Source organism: Carassius auratus, unplaced genomic scaffold, assembly GCF_003368295.1.
Source record: "Carassius auratus strain Wakin unplaced genomic scaffold, ASM336829v1 scaf_tig00017056, whole genome shotgun sequence".
Lineage (NCBI taxonomy): Eukaryota > Metazoa > Chordata > Actinopteri > Cypriniformes > Cyprinidae > Carassius > Carassius auratus.
This window is the reverse complement of record NW_020524733.1, coordinates 74,985-86,286: the sequence shown is the minus strand read 5'-3', so window position 1 is coordinate 86,286 and position 11,302 is coordinate 74,985. Positions and strand designations below refer to the sequence as shown.

The following is an 11,302-nucleotide window of genomic DNA, read 5'->3' as shown; positions in this document are numbered from 1 at the left end:
GACTTTGGTGGTGCTTATGGGGTATGGTCACTTATTCCTTATATGAACTGTTTCAAATGCAAGACATTGATTGCATGAGATTAAGTTTGTAAGTGATAGCCTGTGTCCTTTTGTAGTGTGCACATATATTTATCATCAATCTGTGATAACTGTGACTAAATTCAGTATATATACTTCTGCCATATGTTGCCACCCCTCAAAAATTCCCGCCCCCTTCTCGCCACCCCATCAATATTTTTCTAGATCCGCCCCTGGTCAGAATAAATTAATAACTATCATGATTTTAACTATACAACTGTTACAATTAAACAGTTTTAAATCAGCAGCAATGGGAACTTTTTAATTCTTGTTTTTATGACGATTATTCATTTTTTTATGTAAATATTAATACATATATAATATATATTTGTATATAATAGCAATAATCTTACTGCTTATAATTCCACACTTATTTAAAATATTATATATATATATATATATATTTAAAATACTGATGAAAAAACCATCAGACACAAAGTATTTTTTTAAACAAAGTAACATTCAGCTTTATTTACAATCTCAGTATTACATTATAATTAATCCCCTGTGATGACCTCGTGTTCATTGCAGGGTTTCCTCTGACTCTGGTGTGTGCTCAGAAGCTGCCGTGTCTCCAGATGTTTCGGAGCAGGTACACACAGCTCAGGACGGTGGTCAGTACAGTAACCACACACACGCTGAAGATCATGGAGGAGTCACCGACCGGCAGCTCCAGACTCAGCCCTGCATCGCCCTGAACCACACACATCAGAAACAACACTCAACTGTCTGATTATACACATAAAACTACCTGCACATATTGGGTATTGTTATATTATAAGATGTTTATTATTAAAAATAAGTATTAGAAATCTACAAGTTATTAAAAATGCATGAAGTTTGCTACAATAAATGTGTATTATTATAAATATACATTTTAATAAAGAATGCATGAACTTTGCAACACGTTATATATAAATATTAATGATAGTAAAATAAATCAAAACATTTGGTTTTATATTATATAAAATAATATTCCTATTATAAATAATGCTATTATAAATATACAACTGAATACAAATTTTATGTTTTATAAAGTATTATATTATGAATAATAATATTGTTATATATTATTATCAAACATATATGTTATAACTATAATATACAAAATGTATTATTTAAAATTATATCATTATGAAAATACATTTTATTAAAACATGCATGAACTCTGACTATGATATATTTTATTAAATATCAATAAAAAATAACATTTAAATATTTATTTATATATATTATATAACAGTATCTTATTATAAGTATGTGTGTGTTACAGTAAAGTACAGTATGCATATTATAAATAATTAAAAATATATTACTTACAAACATGCATAGACTTTGCTATAATATTGTATAGCCCTACTACTGTTATAAATAAAAATTATATTTTACTATAATTATAAATAATTTAAATTAAATTATGTATTACTATAATACATATTTATTATAAACATTAAAAAAGGCTATATTAAAGCATGTATTATTATTATTATATTGTGCATGTTTATATAAACTCTTATCATTATAAGTAATAATACTACATATTATTTATTAATTACATTAAAATATGTATGATCTTTGCAGTGATATATTATTAGTATAATTATATTTAACATTCTAAAGATAAAATGATATAAACACGTTACTATTCTTATATAATGCATAAAACAGTACTCAAAAATAATATTGTTATGACACATACTGCATCATACACTCAAATATTATTGATCAAGGATGCACAGATCGTGTTCTTAGCCCTTAGTCTTTCTAAGCATCACCTCCAGATCCAGGATCTCCCTCCAGGAGCAGATGCTGTGGTTGCTGACGGTGCAGGGAGCATCAACCACCACCCCACGGACCCCAGGACCTGTGATGGAGAGGAGCACAGACACACGCCAGGAGGTCAGCACACAGACCAGCTCTGAATCATTCAGCGAGTGTGTGTGTGTGTGTGTGTGTGTGTCTCACACTGGTCTGATCGGAGCAGCAGTCTGGGCCTCTCGAGGTCTACTCTCACGCGCTCGCTGGAGTCTGAGGGTCTGTGATATCGGCCGTGAACGGGGACCACAGCCTCGCGTGCTCCTGAGAGAAACACCAGCGCTGTGAACCCAGACGACAGATACTCTGGAGCCTCCAGATCAACCTTCGAATCCAGGAGAACCTAGAAAACAACAATCAGTAAAAACACGGACACACTTTCAACAGGAACTGCTGTGAAACAGTGCTGACCTCCAAACCGGTGTCCCGTCTCAGGGTCTCCAGCTGGTACTCGTCCAGATAGACTCCGCTGGGCATCTTCTGAAGCAGTAAAGCCTGGACATCATGATCCGTGTCGCTCCACTCAACTGTGTACTGAAGATCTCTAGAAGACAAACATCACATCTAACCATCACAACACCATACACACACATGAAAACACACGTGAGGAGCTGGAGGACACCTGTGAAATCCTGCTTTGGAAATCTTCACGGACAGCGACACTGACTTCAACCACCCCGGAGGAAAACAATCTGCTGAATGGGAAATAAAATAGGCTAAATGCAAAAAGTTGTTGCGGATTGGTGACTAATAATAAATCAAGCACGTGTAGCATTGCAAATACCTTCTTTTGAATCCACATGATTGATAAAACACAAAATAATTGCTAATAAATAAACCCTAACCATGGTCGATCGGCGCTCATGGTTTGATCCCGGTTCCACTTCCGGGTCTGGTGACGTCGCTCCGGCAGCAGGGGGCGCGCGGGAGCGTCGCGCGCGGAAACTCCGTCAGCAGCAGAAGAAACCGTTACAACAACAACAGCAGCAGCAGCAACATGTCGATAGTAGCGAAGCGATGTGGAGTGAGATTCATCCCTCCTTCCATCATCCTCATATACGAGAACAAAAACACGAGCAAGACGAGGAAGAGAGTGATACCTGTGAGGAACTTCTCTCAGTACTCGGGTGAGTCTGTCTGAGAGCCGTCAGCAAACACTGTGTTGTGATGTAAGGCATTAATCAACCGCCATTCGCACTTAAATACAGATTAAATACTGTCTTAAAGAAACAGTGCTCCTAAAATGAAGATTATCTGGAAATGTCCTCGACGTCAGGTCATCTGAGAGGTAGATAAGTGTGTTTCTTCATCAGGTTTAGAGAAATATAGTATCGCATCGCTCGCTCACCAGTGGATGTGAATGGGTGCCGTCAGAATGAGAGTCCAAACAGCTGATAAAGACACCACAGTAATTCACACCATCAGTTTACATCTAGAGAATCCATTGTTGAGATGTTTTTAACTTCAAACCATCACCTCTGTGTTAAAATGTGTGACCCTGGAACACAAAACTAGTCTTAAGGGATCGTTTCTAATAAATAAGCTTTACATTGATGTATGGTTTGATACGATAGATCAATATTTGGCTATGGTATATCGTAGATATGACGTGATATAGAAGAAAAATCAATCATTTTGACCCATACAATGTATTGTTGGCTATTGCTACAAATATACCTCTGCTACTTAAGTGCTCCAGTGTCCTTCTCCTGTTGTCTTTCACGTCGAAATCCAGCCGTGTGTTTGTTTAGAGCTGTTTTGGTTTGACTTTTCTCTTCTCAAGATGTGAACTGATGGACTGGAGAGGTGTGGGTTACTTCTGGATTATTGTGACGTTTGTATGAGCTGTTTGGACTCTCGTTCTGACGGCACCCATTCACATCCATTGGAGAGTCAGTGATAGATTGCTAAATTTCTCCCAATCTGATGAAGAAACAAACTCTTCTGCATCTCGGAGCACACTTCATCTGTTTGTTATGTCTGGCTGCACTATTGTATGTGGATGTAAGTCATGACTCTGTCTCTAGACTGCAGTCGAGCAGCAGAGAGGCTGAAGCATCACGTGCGTCACAGCGTGTATCTGGAGTCGGTGTCTTTAGCTCAGCTGGAGAGGCTTCACCTCATACTGCGTGATCACCTGAAGGGTCTCAGTCTGGAGGAGAGCCTCGCCGCCCGACGGGCGTCTGACCCCAGCGACGAGGACCTGAACAAGCTGAGCGACGAGGAGCTGAACCGCAGGAAGGCCCAGATGGACCAGCTGTTCGAGCGCAACCGCAAACACAAGGACGACCCAGACTTCGTCTACGACCTGGAGGTGGAGTTTCCAGAGAACAGCGTGCGAGAGACGTGCAGCTGGGACGAAGAGCCGTCCGACGAGGGGTTCTAGAGGACCAGACGAAACGACACACGGAGAACTGGTGCATTATGGGGCTTTTCTGATGATGAACCATACATTTGCTGCTACATGTTGCTTTAAGGTCACTTCCTCTATATATATTTATTGGTGTTTTCCATTCGATTCTTTTACATAAAGTAGGACATTGAAACCCTAAGCCTGAATACTTTAATTTTTTGTTAATTTTGTGTGACTTAAAAAAAAAAAAAAAGATTAACTTTTAGTCAAACCAAAACATCAACAAAAACTAAACATGCTAAAACACATTCAACAATAAATGTACACATTTAACATTAATAAAAAAATCATGAAATGCTAACAGAAATGTGTAAATTGTGATTAATACAAACTAAACAAACATACAGTATTTAACAATATAATTATTCGAACTTTACAACTAAAATGAAGAGAAAGACAGAAGACAATTTATTATAAAGACAGGGAAAAAAACGAATTATTAAAACTTTTAAATAAAATGAAAATAAAAAATATATATAAATGAAAACTTAATAAAAATATCCAGAAATACGAAGATAGAAGCCATAAAAAATATATAAAAAATTATGAAAATAGTAACAAATAAGATTGTTTTTAAGATTAAAAATTACTAAAATGTATTACAACTTTAAAAATAAAACGAAGAGGGAAAATCTAAAACTAAATTCTAAATATTAATAAAACCACATACTAAAACACCACTGCTTCATATTTCAAAATACTTAATACATACATTTCCAACGACAGAGGAGATGTACTGGTAAATATTTATTTGTTTTACGAAAAGCTGTATCTAGTCCATATATTTCAGGATAGTTGAACATGAAAATACTTGATTGTCACAGACTGATACAGAGTACAGGTACATGTGTTCAATAAGGTAGTCTCACGTCAATATGATGGAGGAAATATTTCATGTTTTATATTTGGATCACATAGAGAATGATAAATAACACACGACCAGCGTTAACACCGCTTGATCTCACTTTGGTTGATCCACTGACAGTTAGTTTGCTCTTCCAACCTCTACAGCCATAAAAACAGCAGTGAATCTGAAAGCGCTCTGGTCATAAGTGCCAAATCTGGTCATTAAAAAGTGCATCAGAGCTGCTGGAGAAATGATGGCAGATACTGCCAAAACCACACGCTTCAAACATTCAGAACTGGAGCAAGACGCTTCTTCAGGATGGGCTTTGAAACACGGTGGTTAATGCTAACCTGTTTGAGCGCATGGGATAAAAACATAAAAAAAATTAACTGTGACCTTTTTATCTCACTGTTTGGACTTTATTCCTGCCATTTATGAGTTTATATCTCACATTTCTCAAACTAAAGAATTGCTATTCTAAGAGGAAAAGTCTGAATTTTACATAAATTCGCAATTGCGTGCAAAACATTGAGTTACGAGATAGAAAGTCACAGTTACATTTTTTTATTCCAAAAAAAAAAAAAAACACAATTGCGAGATATAAACTAAGGATAGGTAATCAAAAGAAAGTAAAATTGATCTCATAATTCTTTTTTTTGTGTGCCCCACAATCAAAAAGGTAATTGCGACATTTTATCTCAAAATTCGAATTTAGTTTCTCGCAATTAAGAGTTTATATCTCACAATTCTGAGGGAAAAGTAAGGACTGTGAGATAGAAACTAAAGAACTGTGAGAAAAGTCTAAACTGACGTATAAACTTCCAATTGCGAAAAAAAAATCTGAAATGTGAGATATAAACTCAGAAATATATTTATTGTTTTTTTATTCCATGGCAGAAGCAAAATCGCGAGATATAAACTAAAGAAATGCGAAAAAAATTAATTAAATTAAATTAAATTTGCATTTGTGAGAAAAGATTCAGAATTCCAAGATACAAATTAAAGCATATAAAATTGCAATCGCAAAAGAGTCAGAATTGTGAGATATAAACTCAGAATTAAGATACAAATTGCAATTGTCTATTTTTTTTTTTTTTTACTTTACTTTTTATTACATAGCAGAAACAAAAAACACTAAGAAAATATAAACCTTTTTTCTGCGACAAAATAATTTTTTGGGCTTTATATAAACTAAATATATAATCTAAGATACAAACTCATAATTCAGAGAAGAAAAGTTCAAATTGCGATACATAATACTCGCAACTGCAAAAAAAAAAAACTCTTATTTCTTGGTGAATCAGAAACACAACTGCAAGATATAAACTAAAGAATTTAGAAAATTGTGGAGAAAAAACTTACATCTTTGTACATTTTATATCTCGCAATTCAGTTGTTGTTTTCCTGCCACAGAATAAAAAACATTGTGCGGCTCTGTATCTCACAATTCAGACTTTTCACATGATGAGAAAAAAAGGCAGAATTGCGACAGGACTTCTTGACTTGATTCAAGTTTATTGCCACATTAGCTTCAGAATTTGTGACATTTGGAGAATGGCTTGAATGAAGAATAAACTTTTATAATATTTTAATTCTGAGGTGGAAACAAGCTTCCACAGTAGTTAATCACTTTAAGTTCTGCAAAATATAATTGCGACCAGCGAAAGATAAAGCAGAATTTAAATGAAAAAAAAAGACACTTAAACACAGCACTTATGCTGCATGAGATTTTGGATTATCTTCTGGAATTACAGAATTATAACAATAAAACGTATCACCTGCACTTCAAAGTTTCACTTTGCTCCAACAACAAGTTTGAATTTCAAAGCAAATCAATAGTTGCAGAAAAAAAGTAGTCGCGTTATACTTTAAGTGCAAGAAAGACAAACACATATCCAATGTTTGATGCCAAATTCAGCGCGTTAAAAGTTTGTGAAATTCGTTCGAATGACTTGTGCCACGCTCAAAACATTTCACTAGCAAAAGCACAATGACATGAAATTTGCTTGAAGCTTCATAGAAATGGAAATACTAATCAGTAAGTAAAGAGAAAAAAATATATATATATCATATATAATATATCCTAGATTGTCTGAAAATGACAATTTGACAACACAGAGTGGAACTTAAACATATGGAAACATTTCAAGTACTTTCAAAAATAAAAACTTTGTTTTCTCGTATTTCATCACGGCCATATAAAGGAGTATATATATATTATCCTATTTTACTACTTAGACAAAATACATATATATATGCATACGTATATATTCATATAGAAATGTAATCTCTCGAAGTTACAAAGGTGCATCTCATTTCTTCTTTCGATCCTGGGTGCATCTCGGACAGAACCTGGAAGACAGAAAAGAAACGTTGTTTTCTACCGTTTCCAAACTTGAGATATTGGCGTTTTCTCTGGCGAACGGACCGACGTACCATTTCCCCTTGGGTTTCGTTGTCAGATCAACGCAGGCGAAGTGAAACCACTCAATGGGACACTGTTGACAGAGGCATTCAGGTTAGATAAATGCTAGGAGGAAATGCTAGTACACTGTTTGAAGCGTTACGCCGTACGTCTGGGTTGTCGCATCCGATCATTTCTCCGTATGACACTTGGTGGCACAGGCAGTACGTGGGCTCATTGGGGTCGACGGGCATGTCTAAGACGTCTGATGGGTGAACTGGAAGAACGGAGTCGGAGAACTCAGGGCTGCCGAAACATAAAAACAATGAAAACGTCACATCACACCTGTATGTTTGAGCAAACATGAGATGTAGATGAGTGTGTTTCTTCATCAGATTTGGAGAAATGTGGCAATGCATCACTAGCTCTACAATGGATGTGAATGGGTGCCGTCGGAATGAGAGTGCAAACAGATGATACAAACATCACATACTAACGCTTCCTCCAGTGAAAAGTCACATGTTTGTTTAGAGCGGTTTCGGACTGGTGCTTGATCCGTGCAGATTTCTCACCTGATTCAGTCCAGCACACTTTTTCACTGGAGGAAGCGTTATTATGGATAGTATTTTAGTTTAAAGCGTCTTGATGATGGATTTGTTTCAGCTTTTGATTTCTCCAGATGGACTGGAGTGGTGTGGATTATTGCGATGTTTTTAATCAGCTGTTTGCACTCTCGTTCTGACGGCACCCATTCACATCCACTGGTGAGCAAGTGATGTAACGCTACATTTCTCCAAATCTGATGAAGAAACAAACTCATCCTAACAAGTTTTTATTTGATGTTCCACCTGTTCTTCATTTTCTTTTTCCGCGGCGAGTCGTCGTCTGAAGGTTTGCGTCCTCTTCCTTTCGGCCGTCGTTTTTCCTTCAGACTTCCTCGACCGCTAACTTCTACGAAAGGACAGCAGTTTGGTTTTATTACCCTCGTACATCATGTTGATTGTGACATATGTTATATTTGGCCGAATCGAGCCACCGTCTGTCTTACTCTTGACCGATCTGTTGTCTGGACTTTCGTAGCCACTGACGTCCAACTTTTCCTTCAGCTCGTTCTCAAAGCGAGCGAGATCGGCGTCCAGCCTTCGGATGTGTTTGTCCACCTGAAGAGAAAAGACTCACGCTATTTTTAATAATAATACCAAGAACAAAATGGATGCAGAGTCCCAGTGCAAAGGTACGGTACTTTAATAAAACAAGGAGTCATTTATTATTATTTATAAACATCTTTCTTTTTATCATGATTCAGAGAGTGAGAAATACTTTTGTCTAATTTCATTTTGGTTAGTTAAAATCTCAAAACAAAGTTGTATTTATTGCTGCTTTAAAATAAAGGTAAACTAAAAATCATATAAATATTTGCGTTTAAAAACTGCAAATTCTACTCAATTAAATATTTTAAAAAATATATAATATATCAATCTGATTTTTGATAATACAACTGAGTGTAAAATACAGATTTTATTTTTACTACAAACATCGTATTATTTTGACTATAAAATCATTTCTGCTAAATTAAACATTTTATGTTGACTATTAAAGAAATTCTATGATTTTGGCAATACATCATTTTTTACTCAATTCAATATTTCAGAGTATAAGAATAAATAAATAAATAAATAAAAATAAAAAAATCTGATTTTTGACTTTAACTCAATATTTTAGAGCGGAGTATAAAACATATAAAACTTTGTTTACTATTAAAAAAAACTATGATTTTTTGACAATAAAACAGTTTCTACTCAATTAAATATTTAAAAGCCAATTATAAAATACAGAAAATTACATTTAATATGAAACAAACTCTATGTTTGACATTTGTTACTCAATTAAATATTTCAGATCTGATATAAAATCCATAAAATCATGTTTACAACAAGAAAAAGTATTCTAGGATTTTTGCCAACAACCAAAAAAGAACATTTAGAGGCATTTTCAGTATAGAAAATCCTGAAATAACAAATAGAAAGGTAAGTAACATTGATTAATTAAAGATATTTCTCAATATTTGCAACTGCATTACTGACCATCTCGTACGTCTGCATGGCGAGCTGCACTTTGTCGTCGCTGTATTCTTTGCACTTGCTGAATCCGCTCTGGATCTTCTGCAGGTGCTCCACTCTCTGATCCGGAGCAAGGTTTCGGACGCTCTTGATGTATTCTTCTGCCAGCTTATCGATCTCACATTTCTTCTCTGCAAAGAAAGAAGAAGAAGAAAAACCTGTCACATAACCATTGATGTGCGGTAATAACAAAAGCAAAACACAACCATCCCGCCCAAGTTGTGTTTATTGTAACTCATATTTAAATTTAATGATGTCCAGAAATGCTCCCTAGGTAGACAGGATCTCACCCTCGGCTCTGTTGTCCAGTTCCCGCATCAGTGTGAAGTTTCTCTGGAGATCACAGGGCAGGTTTTCAATGCCTGCGATCATCACAAAAACACATTCACAATTTAATACGTTGTTTACATACATTAAGAAACTTCTGGATTGAGTCGGTCACTTTATTCTCAAGCAGGAAACATACAGAAACCTGTTTAACACGTGTTCTGTCAATACACCCACACACACATACAGACATCATAACAACTTGGGTTTGTTTACTTAGCATGTTGTTAGCATGCTGGCTAACTACTGTCTGTACTGTGTTTAAAACTTGCTGTGGCTTTACAGTAGACGCGTATATATATTGACCTAACAGTTAAATAAAAGAATAAATTAGATTTACGCGGTTCTTTAGTGTCGAAATGACGCTAATACGCATTTTGGCTTACTAGCTGCAGCTGGCTAATGCTAATCTGACATTAGCCACCTAAACATCCTCAAACGGGAACTTTCTGAACCCTTTCCTCCCGCGTAAAGAGCCGTTAAATCGAGAGTAATTCTACAGAGGTGAATTCTACTCACTGTCGAGATAATGTTCGAGATAGATCGCTGTCGCCATGGTGACGCTCTTCGCTCGCTCGCGGCGTGTTGTTCTCCGACAGCCCGCGTGAGCTGGAACAACATTGGCATGTCATGAATAATTAATGAGGCAGCTCCTGTGCTAGTGGCTGGTTGGTGACGCTTTCGAATGCCGTGTTTTGATTGGCTGGCAGTGGGGCTTGGCTCATTAACGTTCTTTCGATGTTCACCGCAGATCGATAGAGAGAGAGAGAGAGAGAGAGAGAGAGAGAGAGAGAGAGAGAGAAAGATGAAAATAAACAAAATATTGATAAAAAATATATATATTGTAATAATATTTTACATTTTAAACAATAAAATAAGTATTATTGTCAGCATAAATAATTTAATTCAACCTTAAATATAAAAAACTATATATATTTATATATATGTTCTATCTACTTATTTTTTCATTGTGTGTGTGTGTGTGTATTAAAGTATCGCATTTAATATTGCATTAATTTAAGGTAATACAAGATGTTAGTTACATGAATGCATTATCATAACATTTATTAAATGTAATATGGACATTTTTAATAATCCAAAACACAAATTCATCATATTTATACATTATTATATATTTTATTCTATAATATCAATCCTCAAATATATACTTTATTTATTTAGAACACGTCAAGAATTTAAAATTGAACCAAAATATAATATATTAAATATATTCATTTAGTGATGAATAAAACATTATTTTACAAAAGTCATTAAGTTATTTAGCATTATTTGTTTAA

General features: G+C 35.3%; 3 protein-coding genes across 3 annotated transcripts; 1 reads left to right on the top strand and 2 right to left on the bottom strand.

Annotated features, from left to right (window-relative positions):
* Positions 1-551: 551 nt before the first annotated feature.
* Positions 552-2,787, bottom strand: LOC113075414 (phosphatidylinositol-glycan biosynthesis class X protein-like). Its single transcript, XM_026248133.1, has 6 exons — positions 2,678-2,787; positions 2,516-2,585; positions 2,305-2,437; positions 2,044-2,236; positions 1,854-1,942; positions 552-772 (listed from the first exon to the last, which is right to left on the bottom strand). Exons 1-6 carry the CDS (start codon positions 2,739-2,741, stop codon positions 635-637), a joined length of 687 nt encoding a protein of 228 aa, XP_026103918.1. The 5' UTR covers positions 2,742-2,787; the 3' UTR covers positions 552-634.
* A 45-nt stretch (positions 2,788-2,832) lies between these two features.
* LOC113075415 (centrosomal protein of 19 kDa) lies at positions 2,833-4,445 on the top strand. Its single transcript, XM_026248134.1, has 2 exons — positions 2,833-3,020; positions 3,921-4,445. The coding sequence occupies exons 1-2, from the start codon at positions 2,891-2,893 to the stop codon at positions 4,277-4,279; spliced, it is 489 nt and encodes a 162-aa protein (XP_026103919.1). The 5' UTR covers positions 2,833-2,890; the 3' UTR covers positions 4,280-4,445.
* A 1,638-nt stretch (positions 4,446-6,083) lies between these two features.
* LOC113075413 (inhibitor of growth protein 5-like) lies at positions 6,084-10,767 on the bottom strand. Its single transcript, XM_026248132.1, has 8 exons — positions 10,524-10,767; positions 9,968-10,039; positions 9,642-9,808; positions 8,606-8,717; positions 8,406-8,508; positions 7,728-7,863; positions 7,590-7,651; positions 6,084-7,505 (listed from the first exon to the last, which is right to left on the bottom strand). The coding sequence occupies exons 1-8, from the start codon at positions 10,558-10,560 to the stop codon at positions 7,466-7,468; spliced, it is 729 nt and encodes a 242-aa protein (XP_026103917.1). The 5' UTR covers positions 10,561-10,767; the 3' UTR covers positions 6,084-7,465.
* Between the last annotated feature and the right edge of the window lie 535 nt (positions 10,768-11,302).

What these genes read in the sequence shown, in the direction of transcription:
- LOC113075414 (XM_026248133.1), bottom strand. Translation starts at nt 2,741, where the DNA reads ATGGTTAGGGTTTATTTATTAGCAATTATTTTGTGTTTTATCAATCAT. An exon ending in TCATGTGGATTCAAAAGAAG is followed by an intron (nt 2,586 to 2,677) that starts GTATTTGCAATG and finishes CCCATTCAGCAG; the next exon opens with ATTGTTTTCCTCCGGGGTGG. An exon ending in GGGAGATCCTGGATCTGGAG is followed by an intron (nt 773 to 1,853) that starts GTGATGCTTAGA and finishes TGTGTGGTTCAG; the next exon opens with GGCGATGCAGGGCTGAGTCT.
- LOC113075415 (XM_026248134.1), top strand. Translation starts at nt 2,891, where the DNA reads ATGTCGATAGTAGCGAAGCGATGTGGAGTGAGATTCATCCCTCCTTCC. An exon ending in GAACTTCTCTCAGTACTCGG is followed by an intron (nt 3,021 to 3,920) that starts GTGAGTCTGTCT and finishes CTCTGTCTCTAG; the next exon opens with ACTGCAGTCGAGCAGCAGAG.
- LOC113075413 (XM_026248132.1), bottom strand. Translation starts at nt 10,560, where the DNA reads ATGGCGACAGCGATCTATCTCGAACATTATCTCGACA. An exon ending in AGACAACAGATCGGTCAAGA is followed by an intron (nt 8,509 to 8,605) that starts GTAAGACAGACG and finishes GTCCTTTCGTAG; the next exon opens with AAGTTAGCGGTCGAGGAAGT. An exon ending in AAAAAGAAAATGAAGAACAG is followed by an intron (nt 7,864 to 8,405) that starts GTGGAACATCAA and finishes ATGTTTCGGCAG; the next exon opens with CCCTGAGTTCTCCGACTCCG.